This window comes from Chamaea fasciata, unplaced genomic scaffold, assembly GCF_029207755.1.
Source record: "Chamaea fasciata isolate MVZ Bird 193981 ecotype frontalis unplaced genomic scaffold, bChaFas1.0.hap1 SCAF_13, whole genome shotgun sequence".
Lineage (NCBI taxonomy): Eukaryota > Metazoa > Chordata > Aves > Passeriformes > Sylviidae > Chamaea > Chamaea fasciata.
The window spans coordinates 9,883,409-9,906,535 of NW_027094098.1; the positions used below are offsets into that span (position 1 = coordinate 9,883,409).

General features: G+C 42.4%; 1 protein-coding gene across 4 annotated transcripts in view; it reads left to right on the forward strand.

The window, feature by feature from the left end:
• Positions 1-23,127, forward strand: part of CHCHD6 (coiled-coil-helix-coiled-coil-helix domain containing 6) — a 111,457-nt gene that overhangs the window by 68,818 nt on the left and 19,512 nt on the right. For all 4 annotated transcript variants that reach the window (XM_066195174.1, XM_066195173.1, XM_066195171.1 and 1 more), the window contains one exon: positions 6,119-6,254. In XM_066195174.1, coding sequence (XP_066051271.1) covers positions 6,119-6,254 — 136 coding nt within the window. The remainder of the gene's footprint in view (positions 1-6,118; positions 6,255-23,127) is intronic.

The window sequence follows — 23,127 nt, forward strand, 5'->3', positions numbered from 1 at the left end:
AAGGGTGCAGTGAGAGTATGAACTCCAGTGGGGAATTGGGTGGCAGTTTCAAACAAGCTGTCAAAACAGGAATTGAGATTGGGAAGTACTTGAGTGACAAATTTTGTAGGATCACAGAGTCACCCAGAAACTCACAGTACTTTAAAATATTCATTCATTAGGCACTCCATGAACAATGTATGGAAAAATAGAGTTGGATGACCTGTTACTGAAATGCAGCTGTCAAGAAAGAGAGGGGAAATACTGCAGGTGTGCAGGAGTGTGCTGCTGACAGTGTGACAAGGCATGTGAGAAGGATTTAGAAATACAGCGGCTTCAGCTGAAATTTGGAGGTAGCACTCCTGTTCTTCTGAAAATTGTCATGAGGTTTCACCTTTTCTTTTACTCTGTCCCCTCTTGCTCTAAACAGTATGTTACTTCTGCAAACTTTCTATTCCACCTGGATCAGTGGCAAAGCCCGATGAGCAATGTTTTGAATACGTGAGGCTGATCAGAAATACTTCCTTCCTGATCACATTAGTTTAGCCTCATGAGACATGCAGTTTGTTTACTCTGCTAGGTTATGTAGCTTAAACATTACTGATATTTTAGTAGACATTTGGATAATCTATTAAGCTTCTTCCATCTCTTATTTCCCTTGCCACACAGCTGCAACACAGCTCTTACCTCTTCCATTCAAACCATGTTCTGAAGCTGCTGTGCAGGATCAGGGAATTCCATAGCTTGTAGTGAGGACACAGTGTTTGTTTTGTGATAGTGCAGCATCCTGCAGCCTATGCTGAAACTTAGCTTGCCTGGCTGTTTGTTCTGTGCTGATGAGTTTATTATATGTGTATGAAATGCTTCAATTGTGTTTAATTTTCTGCAGTAAATGTCAAGGATGCAATAATGAGAGAGAATGAAACCTTTCTATGTGCTGTGTATTGCATCTGTCTGGAGTCATTTTTCTGACATGTTAGAGAAGCCATCAGAGCCAACTGCTACCCAAGGGAGGATGCAGTTTTACAGGTCAGTTAACCACCTATTGGGTTTTATATATATACAGTGCAGCCTGGCAGCACACCACATTTATGTGACCAAAGCATCACTGAGCTTAGTCTGAAACGTGTGTAATGGACCCTGGATATATAAACATACTAAGCAGCTCTATGGCATGTCTGATTCCTTCCCAATGTGCAGAAGCTGCTGCTGTTGTGCCCTGGGATTTACTGGCAGTGCTGCCCATGCATCTCATTGCTGGTGTCTGGGGCTGTCTGTGCTGTAGTGACAGTGGTGACTAATGTGGTTTGCTCAAGTTGGTTCACGCACTGGTCTTAGTCAAATGATACAGCAGACAGCAGTTAATCCAGTCATTGGATTTTGTAGCCCACAAGAAATTCCAGGTTGCTGGCCCATGTAGGCTGCTGCTTGTGGTTGTGTGCTGGAGTCACCTACTTTAAAGTTGGCTTCTATAAGGGACCCTGTGTGTCTCTGTTTATCAGTTTCTGAGCAGAGGTATCAAAGTGTCTGAGTTTAGAAACCATCAGCCTCTGTCTTGAGTTTTTTGTTCAGCTTGAATGGTTTCCCAGAGTAAAATGTCAAAAGAAGATCCTGCTCTTAACTCCATCTGGAATTGCTGTTCTTCCCAGTAAAGCAAAGTGATGGTGTGTTACCGTGGAGTTACTGATTTTGCACTAGGCTAAAGAGCTGCCAATTCCTAAAGCACTTTAGTTGTATCTCTGCTTGGGTAGTCTGATCTTCAGCTTAATGGAAGGAACAGAAAATCCTCTTCCAGCTTTCCCTTGCTTTCCAATACTGTGTCTACAATTCTTTCAAAACGGGAACCTGTCAGCAGCACCTTAGTAGAAGCCATAGTGCTGTGTTTGAAGCCTTCTGTCTCTGGGTCTGTATCCTGATGATATGGCCTTAATTGCTTTCTGCAGTGGGTTTGGGTGTTTGTCTTTGGAAACTGTTGCTTCTTAATCAATTGATGGACACTTAGACTGGCAGTTTTCCTACTAGTGTAGTGCTTATGATAGAAATTCTTGAAGAACCTTGCTTTAAGCTCCCAGACACTTCATACTTCTTCATGGTGTTTATATCCATGTAGGAATGCATTTGCCAAGACAAATGAATGCAGTCATTGACTGAAGCAGCTGTTATCTGCTGCTATTGAACAGTTAGGAGAGGGTTAAGAAGAAAACCTCTTCTGAGCCACTAGATTGGCCCTGACTAAGATGAATGTCTAATTCACTCCCAGTGTCCTTACTGCTGCCAGTAATAAAAAGCTTGCTTCACATATTCACCCCGCTGTAGACGTTTCTCTTAAATTAAATATCAAGAGGACATATAATAGCATGATTCCATGCCAAGCCAATATTATCAGATTGATGTCAGCAGTGATAATAGAAGAAGGATAAGTTGATGAGATTTCATTTATTAAATAAAGTAATGGGAATACGTAGTGATAGAAAGGATTTGGTAACTCTCGGTGTCAAAATGCAGCAAGATTGTACTCATTTTGTCTTAACTCAAGGGATAGTAGATAGAAGAATGCCCTTTGTTTCATTTTAAGAAAACCACTCCCTTCTTTTCCAGACAGAGAACTAATTTAAAGCTCTCCATGAGAGAAGTAGAGAGGAAGTTGTGGAATCATGGATTTCATGTGTATGTAGCCTTCCTGCCCATTGCACAGTGGCAAGGCAAAGGTTTCTTTTCTCTCTGTGATAGGGGAGGCACAGCTAATGAATTTTATTTGTAAATCCATCTTTTCCTTTTTCCAGCCTGTCATACTTTCTCCTTTCCTCCTCCTTTAAACAGATGAGAGTTTTTGATTTATTAATCTTTCATATTCTGCATGTTCCGCATGTATTTATTTCCAAGGTATTGTCAGAGCTTGTCTTCAATACTTCCATCTGCAGATAATTGTGCTATCACTTCCCAGCCCAGCCTTTCTCTCCTGCCTTTCTCCTAACTGCTATAAATGAGCCTCTTACACCTGTTTTGATAATAGTTGTAGCAGTTGCAACACATTTTGTTTTACACAGAGGCCGACTGTCTACTTCATTTGGTGGTGACACATGCTTCAAACTTTGACCCACTTAAGAAGAAAGGTCAAAGCATACAAGTCTTCTGCTAGTTGTATATACAAACCTCATCCCTTTTCCACCATTTTCCTTCTCTCTTGTATGAGAAATAATAGTAAAAACCCTCAACGACACATCAGGAGCAGTGTGGTCAGGTGTCTGGAAGATGAATTTTTCTAAAGATTAGTTAGTGCCAACAGCCTTGAGCTAGGCTGAGGGTGAAGGGAGATCGTTGATGAAAGTCCACCTCCTTTGGAACTCAAACCCACAATGTTCCTGCATTCTACAGATGTGTTTGTAGCTGAATGCTGCTGGTTTAATTCCTTTTTGTCTCAGATTTGTACGAGGAAAGCCAGACACCTGTAAGGTGCAGCTGTTGTATGTGTATAGGGCTGCAGTTCCCCCTGTGTGGCAATCTTGCAACCTGCAGCTGAGACTGAATGTGAGCAGGAGAATGGCACCCCCTTGATTCAGACTGGGCAGTCATTGTGATTGCTCTGCAGCGAGGAAACTGTTCACCAGACCACTTCAGGTACCTCTTTCCAGTCCAGAACTAATCTGCTGGATATGGATAACTTCTGTACTCCCAGATTCTGCAGTAACTTGTATTGATAATTATCTAAACCAACTTGGCTATTTGTTGATTAGCGTCTCTAAATCTGTTTTGAGAAGCTGATGCAATTGATGCATAACCACAGCTTGAGGTTTTATTTTGAAGAAATAAAGGAGAATAATCTTGTTACGATTTTGGGCACATGGTGCCAAATAAATCCTCCCTGTGTTGTGGTAAGTGGTGTGTAGGAATGCTGGTTTAAATACTTGCTGGGCAATGCATACTGGTCTGTGCTGATTGATCCCCTGCCTCTGGTAGGCTTTAGGCAACAATACTCTTTTTTGTGGCCTCTGGCTCACCACTGCGTGGCTTTTAAATAGCCCTGTGGGCTGACCACCAAGGGGTCTGTTAAGGAAGAGGGTGACAGACTTTGCAGCGCTGCCTGAGCTCACAGGTGGGTCCTAACTTCATATTTATTCTAGGCAGTGAAGACTGATACCATAGGAAGGACAGTGATCTAAAGCAAAACACAATTCCTGTAGCTCTCCCTGCTGACAATGACAGCTTCTAAATATTTCTGAGATGTTTGTACCATGTTGTTCAGTTTAGATGAATACAAACTGGTTTGTGGTATGCTGTACCTTTTAGCTCTTCCAGGTTTCTATATGAAAATTGCAAAATGCCCTTCAGTTTAACATCACTGAGTTTAAAAAAACTAATTTTAAAAGTCTTAACTTTTTCAATGAATTGAGGGATTTGGTGGTATTTCCTGACCTGGTATTGTTTGGTATCATTTCCACAGTCTCACTGATTTGATTAGAGTGATATTAAAGTTAGTGACAAAGCAAAATGCCAACATTATGAGTTTCTGAAGCTCTCTCTGGGTTCTTTTCTATCCCAAAATTTGAAGATTTTTTTTTTTAGAATATGGATTTTCAAGGCTTTAAAGGTGATTTGCTATATAACATAGAAATTAGAAATGAACACTAGCCCTTAGGGACTGTGCATGGGATAAGTTTCTTCTAAGAGCTGTAAGATTAGTGAGGAGGTAGAAAAAGAAGTCTGGATAGTATCTTTGGTTTCTGATCCAAATCAGATCAGATTGCAGAGTGTGGCTGTCATACTGATAAATTCCTACTCTGTCCAAGTATGTTGGCAGTAAGACTGAGGACTGAAGAAGTACCAATTAGAGTATATCTCAACCAAATTATTGTGAGAGTGCTGCGCCCAGGTTGCTGATATGGAAAAGACAAAATTGTTCTTTTTGGCCCTTCCACTTCTTTCCTGAGCACCTTACACAGAGGCGCATGGTTTGGAAACGTTGTATCTGAGCTCTCCAAAAGCTTTTAGAAGATCTTGGTTTAAGATTTCCTGTTTCTTAGAAATCTGTTCCACCTGAGAGACTGTGACATGCCCAGGGATATGTCATATTTTCCCTCTCTCTGCTTTGCTGTGAAGTCCTCTTGCTGAATGCCTGTTGTTACTGTGGAAATGAATCCATCATAGCATGGCTTTAATACCTGCCTGTAGCATCAGGTGCTTTGGATGGAAGAGGAATGTTTGATATTTGGGTGCAGATCTCTAAGCATATTGGGGTGAGAAATGCAAGGAATTAAATGGATTTATGGTTTAGGGGATGACATCTGAGGATTGCTACACCTAAGCATATGTTCTCTTATTCTCAGGTAAAACATACCAGGCCCATGGTGCTGCGAATGCCTGCAATTTGTGTCTGCCTGTCTGTGCATCTGATGTCACTGTCATTATTGTGTTTGTGCCATTGTTCCTGGGATTGTGTTACAACGACCTTCCCCTTTATTGGTACTGTTGCTGATGATGTGCCATATGTACACATGCACATTAGAGTAAAAGAACATCATCCTTAATTGTTCTTGGGTAGCTGTCAATGCCATTTACAGAGTATGAGTACTAATTTCTGCAGAAACACAAAGAAACAGTTATCTGGTCTTGCTATTATTCTGGTTTTTTTCTAGTCACTGGGAGAATTGCAGTGCTTCCAACCATGCTTGGTTTCTTGTATTGTTTAAATAGATGAGAATTCAATAGATTGAGGTGGCTTATTCAACAGGTCTGTTCAATTCCTTGTCAGACTGTTACAGATCTAGTGCAGGCCCAGCCAGGATTCTTGAGTTTTGCCAAAGATTTCCAGTGTGAGTTGAAAAAATCATTGAAATTCTTGGACTTGGGGATTTTTTTCCTCCTGACTGCAGAGGAGAGATGATATTTTATATAAGGGTGAAACAGCCTTCTACACCAGCTAAGAAAGATCATGTTCCTTTTTCTGCTAAGTACCCTGGATTTTTCAGCTGGAAGGCACTGTTGGTCATTTGACCCACTTTGGTGATTGCTGCTCCCACCACCTTCTCTATTAGGACTACATGACTCCAGCATAAAATTAGTATGTGTGTTGCTGGCAAAGTGGTAGTAAGTGGTTGAAAACTCCTCTTCACACATCATTCTGTGCTTGTTTTCCCTGCAGGAGGAGGAATGCTGATCCTGTCTGTGCAAACCTGCAGTCTGAAATTCTGAAGTGCTACCGAGAAAACAAACGTCAAGTGCTCAATTGCTCGGAGCTGGCGAAGGAATATCAGCGCTGTGTTAGTGCAGCTCAGAAGGTAACAAAAGCTTCTATGTTGTACTGGCTGGCTTTGCTGTCTTGTTTTGTATGGTGCTTTCTTCTGAGAAATGTTTTTGAGAGCTGTAGTATCTGTTAGATAAATTGCAATCTTCATAGGAGACAAATCTTCCTTGGGATCCGTTTTCCCACATTCATTCCACGTTTCCCAGTCACACTGTGTTATGTCCCAATTTCATTCCTGTCAGTGGGTCCTGTTGTACTGAGCTGCTACCAAAACAGTAGAAGCAATGCTCCCAGGTTTCCAAGTCAATCAGTGATTTTCCCTAGTCTTACCTTCTTGGATGTTGTATACTGCAAACAGTAAGTAAAACCATTTTGGTGATGTCTGCAATGTTTTCAACAGGCTCTAAACATCTCCAGTTATGGGACTTTGCAGTTGGAGGTCTTGCTTCTTTTCATTGCTGCATGGGGAAAGGTTCTGTACTGGGCAAAGCTGCTGTCTGTTAAGAAAATTCCACCCTCCTCAAAACTCTTCATCTTGTGTGGGAGGCCAGGAAGCCTTATGGCTCTTCCTTCTGAGATGCAGAGTCCCAGTAGATTCTGTTGATGCCTTAGGACAGTGGCTGCTCAGTACCTTGGAAGAATTTCTGGCTATTGAAACTAGTGAAGGGGAAAAGAAAATGAAGTATTTGGACATTGCAACTAGGGTATGGTCCTGGGCCCTGTGAGAATTCAGTGGGTCAGATGTCCCTCAAGGGCAGAATTTTCTGTTTTGTTTTTTGGGGTTTTTTTGACAGTAGAAAATTCTCCCAAAAGGTGCTGAGAATATAGTAAAGTGGATGTAGGGAAAAGGATGGTGATAGAAAATTGAGACTTCTCTCATGGGGTTACTAAAGCAAAGGGTGGGGGAGAGGTGGATATTTCATGGAAGCAGTCTTTCTCTGCATTAGCATTGTGAGGGGAAGCTGTATGCCTGATTTAAGTATAACATGAAACAAGCTGCCAGCCAGCTCCCAGAAGAAGCCCGACAGAAGGAGATGGGAAAATTGTCAGGATATATTAGACCAAATGTTGTTGCTAGTCCTAGTGGAATTTTTTTCCTTCCTGTTTACAAAGAAGGTCTTTGTATGTCTGCAAATCAGCAAGGTTAAAGCTGCCAGGGAAAGGGCTTTTCTCTGATATCTCTAAAGTCCCCAGCTCCCAAAACATGTGGTTTCTTTTTCTTCCTCAGCTTTAAAGTAAAGTGGTGCCTGTGCTGCTGCTGCACAATCTGTGCCCCTGGTTACTGTGTGCAGAGCACTGGTGCATCTATTGCCAGTCTCTGTTATCCTCCTTGCCTCCTCTAAATCAGGCTTGTAGCCTTTTCAGTGGTGTATATCTTTAGCAAATGCATTTACCAATACATCTTTATTGCATGCAGTGCGGGTGGAATGTGATTACCAAAGAAGACAGATTGCATTAAACTTCAGCATATTTGCAAGCTGTGGCTCCAACCCGCCTGAGAAAAGGGCCTGGGATGCTGCCAGACCTGAGCCCCAGCCCAACATTATTAAAGAGTAAATTGGAAGCGAAATGACTGGTAACAGCAGAGGGCAGTGAAAGAACCTGATAACTTGGATCTTTTTTGAATTTGGTGGATGTTTTGGTAGGTTTTCTTTATAAACCAAAAACTGGGGGTTGTCTGGTTGTCTCTGTTCCCAGAGTCTTCAATAAACTTCAGAATTTTTTTCCCCACTATTATTAGAAACTACCTGGAAGGAGAAGTGCATAGGACATTAGTTTGTTAAGGATGGCAACAAGGTGGCAGAAAATCTTGCTATGTTTTAAGTAGGGGCTTGAGAGACTAAAGAATAGGTAACTAACACCTTGAAGCTAGAGATAGTCACCAGAGGGTTCTGCAAGTACAAATTCAAATACAACTTTTGTAAGGCAATATGTTTTTAGTTTCCTTTTGTCCCAGGACAGCTCAAGCCCTGTCAATTTGTCTCACAGCTCTTACTGACTCTTCTGACTCCTGAGATACGTGTAGCAATCACAAGCTATTGTTTTATCATGTAGGATTAAAACTCCCTCCTCCCTTCCCCTTTCTAAGCTGTTGTTGTTTTTTTTTTTCCTTTAAGTTTAAATTAGCATCTTATACCAAATGGCTTTGTCTCACGCATTTCTCTTTCAGGAAATTCAGGTTGGAGGAATGTGGGAAAGAAAGGCCAGAATCTCTTAATTTCTGGGGTACTTTTTTTTTTTTTTAACACAAATTGTTTTCCAGTGCAGGAGGAAATGTAATCAAAGCTGGATGTGTGACTTCAGCTCACTTGCATGGTGGTGATTTGTTCTTCTGCTTTTTACTAAAGATTTTATAAGGCTTGCTGAATATTCTTTAATGAAGCATCTGGTTCTCTGCAAGTTTCTTTTGATGGCTGATAAAAATGACTCCAGGGCATGGTATACATTAGACTCAGAGAAACCAAGCTCTAGATTTCTAGACTGAAAATTACAGCTTACAGTGGATGAGAATAATTCTTTGCCTCTTCCCCCTTACTGTGTTTGTTTGAGACCGTTCCTTTGGACACCCATTTCCCTTTGCCTGTTGTTGTGCACATTTCTGAGCCAGGAGCTGAGATACACCCTCAGTTATTTCTGCCCCATTAACAACTATATCAGGTAATCATTCAGTGAGTTTTAAAATTTATTTTCCACTGGTTTCCTCTACAGCCCCTCTTCCTGGAACAGGTTACTTTATTATGGTGCATGATAGAGGTATGGCTGTTGTCACCTGTTTTGTGTATTTTCTGTCTATTGGGCCATCTCTTGTGGTAAACAGAGAGAAATAGGCATATGTAGAGTATGATGCATCTGATTCTGAAAAGGCGCCTGAAACAGGCCGGCTGAATTGCCAGTCAGAGATGAGTATTTCCCTCTGCCTCTTGGTAGGCGCATAGACTGCAAAGTTGGTGCCTGTTCTGGGATGCTCATGGTTATGAGAGCAGGATCCTGCTCTAGTCATCTGCCTTTGTAGCCAGTGTGCTTTCAACTTACCTTGCCTAACCTGCTCATGAGCTTTTCCATTTATACCGTCTGGAATGTTGAGTTTTGGTCATGTCACCATTGATTCAGTGCAGCAGCATCAGCCCCTTTAGGTACTGGGTTCCTTGCTGCATCCCATGCTTTGCTTATGTGGAAGTTCTCTGACTTTTAGAGGGTGTTACTGTGATACCTCCTGTTTAATTTCAGAGTGTTTTATCTTTTCTGGTGGTGTGTTTCCATGGCTCTGCACAACTTGAGCTACAGCGTAAAAATTGCTGGCTTTAAATCTAATAAAAGCTGGGATAATGGGACAGCTGTAGGAGGGGCAGTTCCCATTGTGTCTTTCAAAATTGCCTGTAGTTTATTGACTGCAAGTTTCACCAAGAACTACTGCTGTCATTAGATAATGAGAATTGAAAATTGCAGCTGCTCTTTCCCCAAGGTTTTATCTCGAACCAGTGAGAAGGGGGCGTGCAAGGAAAAAGAGAGTGGGCAGTGGTAATTTCTTAGTTTGGGTCTAGATGGAAGGGGAAAAGAAATTAATGTGGTTTAAAAAGTCTGAGTCCTTTTAGTGAATTGCTTCCCTCCTCCATGCAAACATGCATTCCCATGCAAGCTTTTCAGAGTGTTTGTGACCCATTCTGCTGCCCATGAGTTCTGTTCACACCAATAGGCAAATCTGAATTGAAGGCGAGTTTTAGTTGGTTACTTTGTTACATAATTGGTGGTTATACCAGGGAATCTCTAAGGAGCTACCACTTGGAAAATGAGGCCACCTGTGACCATATATTAATGTGATTTGAGATTTCAAACAGAACCTGCTTCCTGCAACTGTGTGCAGAAAAATGTCTGTTAGTGAAGAGCACGGATCTCTTCTTTTCAGGGGTTTCCTTACTGTCTCTAGGCGTCTGTCTTTCACAGAAGGACCAAGGTGAACTGTTTGTGCGCCGACTCCTGGCCGAAGCAAGCTATCAGGAGCCATGTACTCAGACATGTATTCCCTTGTCAATAGGGGATGTATACATGGAGCTAGGAGCCATTCATAATCCTGCACTCTTCCTCCCTGTTCTGAGTCCAGCTTCTCACAAATCTGCTATTCATAACAGACAAAGGTAAACCTACTTCTGTCAGGGCTTTAGGGCTTGTCTATGTAAGGAAATGACAATGCAATAAACCGGTGAGTTTCTCTGTATATGAACATTCAGGGTTTGTAATGAAAGTGCAGGGAAAATTCACACACATTTGCTGTGAGTCACTCTGCTGTGTGCAAACAAGCCCTTGCTAAATACTGATTGACTGAATTCCAGTGAAGGGAGACTTTTAACATAACCTTGAGTCGTCTGTATTCTGCTTTGCCCTTGACTACGGTAAAAAGGAATGTGATCAGTTTATTGCGTTTACGTTTCCAAGTGATCTCTGTGAAAGCCCAGTTCCCTTTTGGCGCACAAGGCAAAGCATTGCAACTCTGCTAGAAGTTTGTCTCTAATCTGTGGGCAGGGACTTAGATTGCTGAGAGGATGCTGCAGGTATTTCTACAGTGTCCCATCCTGATGGAGCAGTTTTACTCAAGCACTCTTGATCCTGCTGAAGTGTGGCCTGCTGGGAGCTTTCATTTCTGCAATTTGGATCTCTCTCTGCTTAAGAGAAACAGGGTTGGATGTCATGGGCTGCACTGCAGGTATCTGATCATTCTGGATTATCAGGCTTTTGCTAAAGTGTTGTTTCCGTTCTGGTGGATTTCAGAGTGCTTTATGGATAGTTTGTGTACTTATCAGGACAGAAAGGAGCAGTCGGTGTGTGTGACTGGAGAAAGAAAGTTTGAAACAGGTATAGCAAGGTCTGTATCTGCACTCGAGAAATGCCAGGATTTCTTCTCCCCCTGGGATTCTGCAGAGGTAGATCTTGGCTGTTGAAGCCCTGTTGAAGAGATCTAACACATAGTGTGCTGCTTGAAATACAATATATCTAACTTGAAAGGCTTTAGGGTTGTTTGAGCTTTCTGTAATTCAGGTTTGTAGTTTCAGATAAATCTGTGTGTTCCCTGTCTGAAGGATGCTGTGCCCAGCCATGCTCAGCCAGGTAGATGGCTGTCCTGCTGACCTGTCAGTCGGTCCTTGCTCGAAGCAAACATATCTGTAAAGGGTTTGTCTTGCCTTCTCTATAAAGGAAATTCTCTTTTTAAAAAAATCTTTCTCTCTTTCAACCTTTATTTGTGCAAGTGCTGTGGTGATAACACTATCAGAGGAGTTTATGACTCAATAAATGGGGCCCACAAGGGAGTTGGGGGAGACCTGTGAGCTGCAGGCAGCTGCTGTTTGTTTCATCGTAAACAAAGAGGAGCAGTGGATTAACTGTACCCAGGCATACCCTCACCTGGTATTTGCAAAGGTGAAGAGGATCCATATTTTGTTTCTAATTATGAAGGATGGAAACAGTTATTGTTTTGATTTTCAAGGCAGCATTTGTAGGTTCTGGGTCTATACATAACACTTCATATCCTCAAGAGTTCACTGGTGGATAAACTAAAAATATAGAGCTGCCTGAAAGGACATAAACCACCATCTTAATATATGAGGCATGTTCCAGAGTAAATGCTGGCCTACTTAAAATGGAAATGTCTGCTGCCTGTACCTGATATTTATGAAACTGGAGGCATAGTTCTTTATTTACTCTGTGTCGCAGCAGTTCATGAAGCTCTGATGTTCCCCACAGCCTGGTGTGTTGTAAGCACTTATTAACCCACACGAACAAATTCTTCTCTCTGTCTGCTCTTTGTAGTCCCTGTAAAGCCCAAACCTCCTCAAGTTCATCATTTTTGAAGAAAATGAGCAGAAATAAGTTTAAAACTCGCTTGGCTGTGCTTCAGGGCCCCTCTTTCAGTGATACTTAGTCCACATTCTACATCATCTTTACCTCTGAAGTTCTTGTATTTGTTGCCTGATCTGGAAGGAGGACTTCTGACTGCATTTCTCTTCTCATAAACAATCTGTTTTCTGACAGTTCAACACCCAGTCCCTGTGCATTTTTTTTCCCCTGGTTTTTGTTTGTTTGGGGGTTTTGACATTGTTACAGTGAGGCATAATTGCTTTTGAGTCTAATGTCTTGCTTGATGGTTCTGATTTCAGATATATTTAAAGGTAAAGTTAATCTAAATATGTATGTTTTACAGATGATTTTGAAAGCAACTTCTGTAAAAGTGGGAGAGAAGGCAGTATGACAGTATATTTTCTGATGTTGAATTATTTGGCATTTTCTAACTTCTAAAATGTGGTCTTGCTACAGTTCTTGTTTTAAAACCTTGTTTACCTGAAAGTGTTTAAAAACAGTCTCAAATTTTTTTTGCAATAAAATACTATAAGAGTTAGCTGGTCAGGAGTGAGATCTTAGCTGACCTGATGCTCTAATGAGGTCTTTGACTGGGTGTATCTGAAAAGTCTCATTAGACTTTGGTATCAAAATTTCACTCTTGGTACTCTTTCTTTTCAAAAATTATTTCACTTTAGGCTTAAATTAGTGGAACTAAATGGATCAAATGTTTCCTTAGTTTTGTGCACTCTGTATGGTGTGTTAGGCAGCATTTTCCTGAGAACTGTAGCCTGTATTCAGTCAGGCTTATCTAGTATGGAAAATAGTTGCTTGGGGGTGAGAGACTGTTGTAGTACATCTGGCTGTTTTAATGCCAGATTCTTTCACAAAAGATTTGTAGCACTCTTGGCAAGTGGGAAGTCAAAATTCTTACTCAGATTAATTCCAGGAGACTGATGACCAAGCAGTCTCGGACAGAAAGAAGTTTATTTTCAATTCTTAAACTGTGTGTTTTGCTGCTGAAGTTAAATTGAAACAGATCCACAAAAATTGCTGTCGATAGCAACTGCTGGTTAGAAGCATAAGGTCAGTGGTCAAGTGCTTTCAGACTCCCAGGAAGTTCCAAAGTAGCCCTGACTTCCATAACTTCTGTACTAATGTTAGATCCATTCTCTGATGACTTGGCTATAACTTTATCAGTGATGCCAAAGCCTTCATGACAAACTGGGGAAATCAAAGATTTGTTATGCTCTTTGTTGATCATAGGCTGCACAGGATGGTTTCCTGCTGTGTGCAGTTTGCAGTCTCCACACACCATCCATCAGGTATTTTTGTCACAGGTTTTGGGGCTGAATACTTTGAGGACTAGTGGGATTTAAAGCCTTCACCACTCAGCTGAATGTGTCTGTGTGGGCAACGAGCAGGGTAGTAGGTATTGTGGTAGCAGTGGTCCCATTCCACTGAAAGAGCTGCTCCCGAGCAAGCAAGACCGCTCCAAGTAGCCCTTCTTTGGAAGGCAGTGAATGATGGATGAGCTCTCCTATTAGTGGGAAGCCAATCCTTTTCTCTTCAGAACTGGCACACTGGAGGAGGAGATTTGCAGAAGTTGCCCTGCTGCTGCTTGCTGATGTTCGTTCTCTCCACAGAGCCTCCTCGTCCAAGGCTGTGGAGCATTCATCTGTTACAAAATCCAAACTTGGAGGGAAAGTTTCTTTCTGCATTGTGCCTGCAGTAATTGTGATTTTCACCCCTCTGTGACACTGTCTGTCTGCCCAACAGGCTTCCTTGTCTGGAGATATTTCCTGACATACTTGTGATGCTTCCAAAACAATTTAAAGCTTTCAGTCCTAGGTAAACCTTTGCAGGCCAATTGAAAAAACCTTTCTGGACACCAGTGCATCAAATACAGGAACAAGACATGTTGAAGACAGTGTGTTGCAGTGATCTGAATGCAGTATTAGAGTTAGCTCTGCTGTTAAAACTTCCATCTCTGGGAAGAAACATTCTTCTGGTTATGACACCATTTTTGGTTAGAGGCCTTTACCAAGGGCCTTTAAACATTGGTGAAAAGCTCTTAAAGACCTCTCCAGTCACAGAAGCAGTCCAGAAAGACAACACTTGTTATAATTAAAGTTTGTTACCTTTGTAATGCAAGGGAAGCAGGAAGAGGAGAAGCCTTGAGTTAGGATGGTGCTGCAATCTCTGTTGTGCCTTGTTTCTGAAGGTGGAGAAGTGCTGCTCTACTGTGTTGAGCCTGAGTGTGCATGCAGAAATGCAGGACAAAATTATTTTGACAATGTGTTCACTCCGTGTCCCTGCTGAATGCCTGTTTGTCCTGTATAAATGGATTTCAGGATCAGCCAACCTCCAGCTCTGAATTAGTCTAATAAGGCATGTTACGTAGGGTTTAAAGGTCATTTTGCAAGCAGCTGGCTTCCTGCATATATTCAGGGGAATGATTTTTTAAATAATGGTATTGAAAAGCTGTTGATTTAACATTTAAAATACCTGTATGCTAAAAAATTTCAGCTCTTCTACCTCTGTCCTTCAAGCACTCTGCTTGCCCTCTGCCTGCTCATCTTTCTGTCATTTCTGATTACCTCTGCCCATCTGCCTCTGCATTCTCTCGCCTTAGGTTTATCAGTCTGTGTTTGCTGCCCACAAGGACTTGGCTTATATTTCTGAGGAGCTCATCTCTTGGGTTATTTCTCTGAGCTGTGGAACAGAAATCTCTAGGTTCCTTGGTTCGGGCTGTTAATAAAGCACTTTTACACTGTTCTTTTATTGGGGGACTGGGAGCTCTCAACAATCACCACTGGTGGCATTTTTGTGTCCCAGCAGGTACCTAGTTCCCTCCTCAGGATTAAACATTGGTGAAAGAAGATAATTTATTTTTTTTAAACTCCTGAACTGGTTGAATGGTGCACATTGATTATTCCAGTTTCTTCTCCGTGGAGTGTGTACTTCAACCCCACCTCATCCAAGTGTTTCATATGAAAATGAAGGATGTTTTTATTCATTTGCTTTTCCCCTGGATTCCTCTTTGAGTTTGCTGATGAGGGTGATTTTAAATGTTCTAATGACTTGTAAAGTATGGACATGTTTTGAAAACTGAAGGGAGCACCCACATGCCCAGGTCATGTAAGCCTTTGTGAGGTGGCAGTGTCCTTCTGCCAGGTGTGAGATGGTACCTTCCCATTACAGTTACTTGTACATGTACAGACTCCTGGGTCTTCAAATGTTCCTTCTGCTTGCTTGAAGTTTTGTTCACAATGTATATCCTCAGGAAATCAGATAACTGGACAAAAAGCAAGCTTAAAATTTAGGGAAATGATAGCAGCTGCAACATTTTTTTTCTTGCATTCAGACCAAACTGCTGTGAAACTTTTACATTTGTCTTATTTTCTGAAGGATGTTTCCTACTCATGACTTGCAGTTGTTTTGAGTTTATTCTCTTTTTAGTACCATGCAGTGCCCTGACACAGCTACTGAAGCAGTTCAGTTTTTGTCTAGGACACACCTTGCTTCTTTAGGTGTTATATTAAAAGCACCTCCTTTCCGTTCTTGAAGTTTTTCCTCTGTAACACTCTTCTGACTATTGTGGAAATAGGAGAGTGGTACAGGACTGAACTGATTTGTGAGTTTTCTCTGGCTGCCTGTAAGAGCTCAGACAATAAATGCCCAAGTATGTGATAGGTCCCTGATCAGCTGCTGTTTAAAAAATACTCTTACATTAGAGGCTTTTTGCTGATAGGACTGTAAGTCTTGCAATTTAGAATAGTATATTGACATAAGATTAAAAAAAGAATCCCCAAGTTTCTAAATATCGAAGAATTGAGGTTTTTATTTTCTGTGTGAGGCAGTAGGGCAAGTAGTACACAGTGTTCCAGTTACATACTTGATAGCTTTATAAAGTAAGTTCTTACACAGAATAGGAGTTTCTGGTTAAAGATATGATATAGAGACTTGTTGATCTCTCCAAAGGACTTGAAAAGGAGACTGAATTACTATTTGTTTGTTTATCCCCTCTCAATGCCATCTTAATTCCATATTTGAGAATTTCTGCTGATTTCTTTTCATGGGTGGAAGAAGGGAGGAAATGTATCTTCTGAGGTGCTGCCTGCAGCTAAACATAGTGGGCTGAGAAGTTATATGGATACTTCTAATGATCCTCTCGGCTCTCTCACACTGTCTAGACCTTCGTGGATTCAGGTGTATACCAGTTGGTGACTTTGAACACAACAGTTTCCCTCAGGCCATATCAGCAGGAACTATTGAAAACTTTTGTCTTCTGTAGTGCTAAATGCTGCCTACTTAGGATTGCCATCATTTAACAGGCTCTGTAGTATTTCTGGGCCCCTGGGGTGTTGTCAGTACTCTTTAACTTCCTGTGGCACATCAAGGTTGTATTTTATCTTTTGGTACCAAGCCTAAGTGCATTTAGGAGTATTCTGAGGCTCAGGAAATCCTCTCAAATCTTGTAAAAGTAGACAGCCACTGAAAAATGTATTGGATGCTGTGTTCCAGGTAGGAGTGTTCCTGGCTGTGTGTACTTTAAGCTGACATGATGAAGGCACTGTGATAGAGTTGGAGTGCACTATAAAAATTTTTGTGGAGAGCTTGTATGGCACCAGTGATCACTGTATTGTTCTGCAAAAGCCAACTTTGAAGCTCTAAAGCTTGTATAGACTCCAGATTGACCTCTGGAGCCAGAGGCAGGTTCATTGCTGAAGGTAGACTTGGGTGTAATGTTCTATGCATTTCCCTCTTTGCAGTCTTTATCAAATGTCTTGAGGCACATGGGCTGCCACTTGGTTCAAAAACAGCAAGTGTTTTTGAAGCCACTAAAAGTGAAAGTCATACTTTGTTCTTGCAGCTGCTGATGGGTGGCTTGTGTGCACACAAAGCTATGTTGTGAACTTGAGACAACAGAATGCTCTCAAGTTCCTTATTTAATCCAGTACCAGATGAGTGCTGGTTGGGAAAGAGCCCAGGCTGTGTGAGACACTTCTTAGTGCCTTCTTGCTTTGCCGAGCCTTGACATCTGCTACAGTAGAACCCCATAAAATGCAGGAAAGTCTCTCGAATCAGGTGAGTGTATTAGCAGGCTTCTTGCACTTGATGGATTAGAGCCAGGCTGTGTTCGGTAAATGTGGCTAAATAATAAAAGGTGAGATTGTGTGCAGTGATCCCAGGTCTCCTTTCTACAGCTGCTGCCTCCTGTCTGTTTGCTGGGAACCTTTGCACAGGCAAACGGCTTTGCTTGAGAGAACAGGCTATGCACTATTTTCTGACACAGCCAAAGGTGACTGACACTAAGCCAAGGGAGAGCTTCTCTCTGAGGGATTGAAATGTCAACAAAGATGTTGTACTGCCTTGCAGAGCCCTGGTTTGCTTTGTATAAAAACTGAACAGATGTTGGTAAGTCAGGAGCTTGGCCATATACAGAGCAGAGTCTGGAGACCAGGGCAGAGCCTGCTCGGGTGACATGAGTGACGCTGTCCTGGATTCAGTGTGCCAGCACTCCCCCTGAATGTGGGGCTCCTCCCAAGCCATGTCTGGAGCTTTACCCCGCTTAAGGGAGCGGGACTCACGTAACCATGTTGTGCATCCATGAGCCTGGTTTATGTCCCACACTCTGCTTACTCTAAACCTGCTGGTGAGTTGCAGTGATGTTCCTCTGAAGCACAAAGGCTCTGAAGTAATAAGTTCCTGTATACCTTGTGAAAACAGGCAGTTAGGTGGAGGGAAGGGAGCCCAGTGGTGCTTGTGCATGGGGGAAGGATATTGACTCATTCTTTATTAGACTTAAGTTTGGTCACAGAAAAACTTAACTTTGAGACATGAATCTGGAGGAATCCAAATGGCTGCTCATGAATAACCTATTTCCACTCTGGCTTGCCTGAATGTTTGAGGGGCTGACTTTTGCCTACCATTGTGATCACCTTCATTGGAGAGACTCAACAAGGATGGCACTGCAGCAACTAAGATGATTGTCCTTTGGAATATGCCTTCTCTGTCTAAGTACTGATTTCCTTCTTTGCTTTTGAGAAATGGAAACAAACTCCTTATCGCAAGAGAGGGCTTTCGCTTTCAAAAATTTATAGCTTGATCTTCTAAGGCCTGTTCTCTTATTTTAGGGTGAGAAAAGATAGAGTATTAGGTATGAGCAGCCTGGAAAAAGAAATGGACTTGTGGATTTAAGATAACCTCTGGTCTTGCTTCCTGCACCTCTTTTTGTGTTGTTCAGGCAAATGTTTCATGCTTGGAAAATTTGAGCTCTGGGGATCAGAGCAACTACAGATCCTTGCTGGCCTCAGCACTTTCTGTTGCTGATGAGCAGGCAGTTGTCAGCTCCTCAGTAGCTTGCTCTTGCTGCTGTGTGTTGAGGCAGGACAGCAACTGAGATGAGGGAAGAGGAAACTTTGCAGTGTTGTGCTCCTATGTCCAAGGGCTTGTGTGTCAGACAACTGTGAATGAAACAGCCTAAGGTCTGCCAGCTCACTGATGGGTGCTCAGTGTGGTTGTTGGTTGTGGTGTGGCTGTGCTGTCACAGCTTGTTCAGAGGTTGGTCACAGGGTGAATGACTTTTGACTTTTTTTTTTTTTCAGTCCCCACTGGTAATCCTTGCCCATCTGTTATTAAGCTTGCTTTGGAATGGCTGGTAGGAGCTTATTCCAAAGCCTGATGGAAGTGAGGTGTAGTAGTTGTGGGGCGTGACCATTGGGGAATTGGTTGTGTCTGCAGGTGTGCTTTGGACAGGATAGCAGGGGTTCATGTTTATAAAGTTTTCATAGGCCCCTTGAGTATAGTGATAGGCTTTGAAGCATGGTTCCCTCTGAGCTCTGCTTCCCCACAAAATCTTCAAGCACGATCCATCAAGGAGTGTGAAATATATTCAAAATCCCACTGCTGCCTTTTTCTCAGTCAGCAGGGTTGTGCTTTCTTCTCTGGTCTGGAGTTGTTTGCTGTTGAGAATAAGCAGTCTCTTTTCTTGTGATTCCTTACCTCTCTTTGGGACATGATGCTATCAAGAAAACCAGCTGTTCCAATCTGAGAGTTGCCTCTGCCTTCATGCTCTCTTGTTGATTGTGTTGAATTAATGAAGTGCTGCAATACTGTAGAGAAAAGAGGAATGTGAAGAAACTAAGAGAGAGATCACACAGAAGGAATCAGAAGAGGATTCATATCCTGTCACATGGTTCACAGTGGCTGTGTCTGGAAGTAGATCTGCTATAATAACAGGAATTCCCTCATGAAAACTTGAATTCCAGGTCCAAATCTTTGCCTCACTAAGTTGTGGGATCTGAGAGTTCCACATGGAGAAAAGAGCTACCTAATCTCAGCATCTGGAGAGACCTGACAAGTCCTGACTGTTCCTGCTCAGAAGGTGGTGGCTTTGATAAGTGTTATGGGAAAAAAATATTTAAAGGAGAGGAGTAAGGGAGATAATTGCTGGATGCCAGCTGTAGCAGAAGGATAAGGTTCAAAATATTCCTCTTGAAAATCCTGCAAATTGCAGTTCTGACTCCCTTCAACTCTTGAACCACTGTCTCAAACTTTTGTCGACACAGACTTTTTTCCTGTGAAGCTCAGCTTCAATGGCATCCCTGTTCAGCCAAGAAACCTGCCAGGTTGTGCTTTGACTTTGGTTCCAGCTGTTCAGTGCTAAAAGCTTTCATTGCTGCTATGAAAAGCTTTTCTTAAGGGACAACATAAAGTGGGAATGTTGTGGTGCTTGAAGGCTGAAGTAGGCATCTTCCCTTGAGAAGAGTCTTCTAAAGCACAGATGTCTGGTACGCTGTCATGTGGATAAAAGGTTATAAAGATTATGTGTTAATCTGTAGCTATTAATCTCCTCAGCAGGTTTGGATCCAACTGGTGTTTGGACCCACCAGCCAGGTATGCAAGAGAATTTCTTCAGTGGCTCTGAAGTGCTCCACAAGCCTCTAGGCTGTAGCTGTTCATCTGGGTCCTGCCTGCTCTTCCTTGTGATCCTTGGGTCTTGCTTTGCTCACTCTGCTGGTGCTTTCCTTCATCAATTTTGATTTGTGCATATCATGGTACCTGGTCCATCCTGACAGCAGGATGGTAAGTTTACAACATACTGTGTGTTTTACCTCAGGCAAGCCTGTGTTCTTCCAGATAATTGCTTCAGAATCAACAGTTGGAAGTGTTTCTTGATCTTGGCACAAATTTCTCAAGTACCACTGAAGTTCCAGTCAGTTTCTGGAAGTGCACGTTATAGAGCTGTAAGAACTTGCCCTCCTGATTCCTGACTTGGCATTTCTTATTTGCAGGTTTACGTCTAGGTGTGCACTTGATTGTCTGTTTGGGTTTTTTTTCTAATAGACCAACTATATCTTTTTATGATTTTTAAACCTGTTTCCCTCAGGTTGCTGCTTGGAATCCTTCTCTTAAGCTTAAAAATACTAGCAATTGCCAGCCCTCTTGGGCAGGATGTGGAACCATGAAGGTTCAGGAATCCCTATTTTATCTCACTGGCACCAGAATCAAATGCTGTATAGCACTGCCAAGTTATTTTCTCCATTGTATTTTTGGTTTGGTTGATTTTTTTGTGGTGTGCCTAATTCCAGATTTTTGCAGTGCCACACTAGCACTGGAGTTGGTCCCCATGAGCTCAGGAGAATGCAGAGCAAATGTTTGAGCTAGAAGCAAGGTAAACTGTTCTAAAACTCTTCTGTGGTGTTCTGTGATTAAAACTCAGACTGTGGGTATTTTACATATATTTCATGTGTGGCTCACTGATCTCCTCACCACTTAGCATGAACAGTTCTGGTCATGTGTAGGTTTTTTCTTGTAGTATGAACAAGCAAGCTAGAGATACGCTATTGCCTGGGTTTACTACCTCCTCTTCCTCCTCCTCCTTCCATCTCTTTTACTCACCTATTTCTAGTCTGGGCTCAGATTTTTGCTTTCCCCTCTGTCTTCATTTTTTCACCTGCTTCCTTCCTGTCTCTCTGCACCTTCTCCCTCCCTCCCTCCTCTCCTCTCTCTTGTCCCCTTCGTTTGCATTCCTTTCATTTCAAAACCTGTATTGGAGCTGACACCATGCTGCCTGTTCCCTGCAGCACTGAACTGGCAGTTTGTAGAGAGGAGGCTGCAATTCCCTCAAGGGGCAAGACAGAGTTCAGTGTCTGTCTTATTTTTAAATATGCATCTGAACATGGCTGATCAGAGGAGCAAAAGAAATCCTTGGGTTCTGAGTGCTGGAAGCTCATAAGGACATAGTGTAATCCTCTGCATCTCCTTGCTCCTCCTGCACTCCTCACTGAACATGAAAACTGCTTGACACAGGGGACTTTGTCTGCAGGAAAGATGGGTAAGAATCAGAGACCCCATGGAAGGAGGGTGAAAAGGGGTGGATGCTTTGCAAGCCTCATACCTTCTTTTTCTGCTTCAAGTTCTTTTCATTCTGTCAGGTTTATGCCCTCTTTTGAACCCTGATGGATCCCAGAGTACATTACCCAGCTATGTACCAGCTTTGCAGGATGCTGTCTAACCCTGGGCAAGTAAAAGTCTGATGACTGGTCATCATGCTGGTACAGTGAGGGGACAAGCTGAGATATTCCAGTTCCGTGTTCTTACCACAACCAGTGCCATGACAAGGTACCAGAGATGGATCTGCAGGTTTCCCAGTAGGAGTAGGAGCTCTGCTAAGGCAGGTTTTGTACCCAGCTGGTGAATTTCATAAATGATTTTGCTGTGCAGCTTTAGCTGCTGGCATCTGTTCAGGCAGCACAGTGACGAAGTCACCTAAAGGGCAAAGAAAAGGCAGGTGCTTACTGGTCCAACAGCTCCTGCCAGCAGATTAGGATCAGAAGTGAAGGAGAGCATATTGAATTAAAGCTGTAATCATAATTTCAGTTTAGACAAAATGTAGGTAGCTTGGCAGAATACCAGGGCCCTGACTCTTGTTAAAATGTGTCACAGGGACCCTTGGGATCTTAGGAAGATCAAGACCGTTACTGAAAACCTTCTGTCAGCTGTGTTACTTTCTGTGGCACAGGCTACTTCAGTTTGGCCTTAGACACAACTACTCCTTTCTGCAACATATTGGACACTTCTGATCCCGAAAGTGGTCAGACCTGGTGTGAGTAGCCAAGAGTTCAAGGTGATTGCAGCAAGTTGTATGGGGGAGGCTGCAGGCTCTTCTTCTTCTTCATGTTTTCTTTTAGTATCCTTGCCTAGTGAGCAGCCTAACCCATCAGAGGAGATACCTGACAGCATCAGGACTCAATACCAGATGATTGTCAACTGAAGTATGTTGACTGTGTTCAGGGTAGACTGAAGTAGGCTCTACTCTGAAGAGAAAAGGCTGAGGGGGAATGCAGTATTACATCTATATCTTAGACCTTCAGAAATGCCCAAATAAACACTTTTGATTGGAGAAAAAGTCTGTTTGCAGGAGGATCCCAGTGTTCATGCTGTCTAATTTCTTTCTTTAGAAAAAAAAGATAGAAAAAAAGTAAGAGTTAAGACTTTAGTGTTGCAGATTGATGAAATGATATCTGTGAATGATAGCAGAGTTGACTGCTGGGGTGGATAGATTTGGCCTTCTGTTCTGATCCTGCCTTTTTTTGCCAAAGGATCCATGTTTTTGGACTCTGATGAGGTGTGTTCAGTTGCTGTCCTTTTAACAGTTTGCACGGTGTTTATGTGGAAGAGGTTGTGCGTTTGCAGTGGGTGAGGAGCGGAAACAAGAGCTGGCACAGTACAGCTGATTTCTTCTCTACAGTGCTGCATATTCAGTTGTCAATTTTTCACTACTTGCTGAAAATTTTTGGTTTCTAGTTTTAAAATAGCTAGTAGAGAGAGAAGATCTATTGCCTACAGGGACTGCTGGAGCCAAGTGGCAGATAAACTTTCCCTGGCTGTGTTTTTTTCAGCTCCTCCCTGCCCTGACCGTGGCTCTACTGGAGTTGTGGGTCCCCTGGATATGTCTCTCTGTGTACCCAGTCCTGATGAGCAGCATTGTGTACACTGTGGCTTACACACTGCCGTCCCAACTGACATTATTTTTCCAGTTAGGCCTTTCTTGAATAGCCAAGCTACTTTTT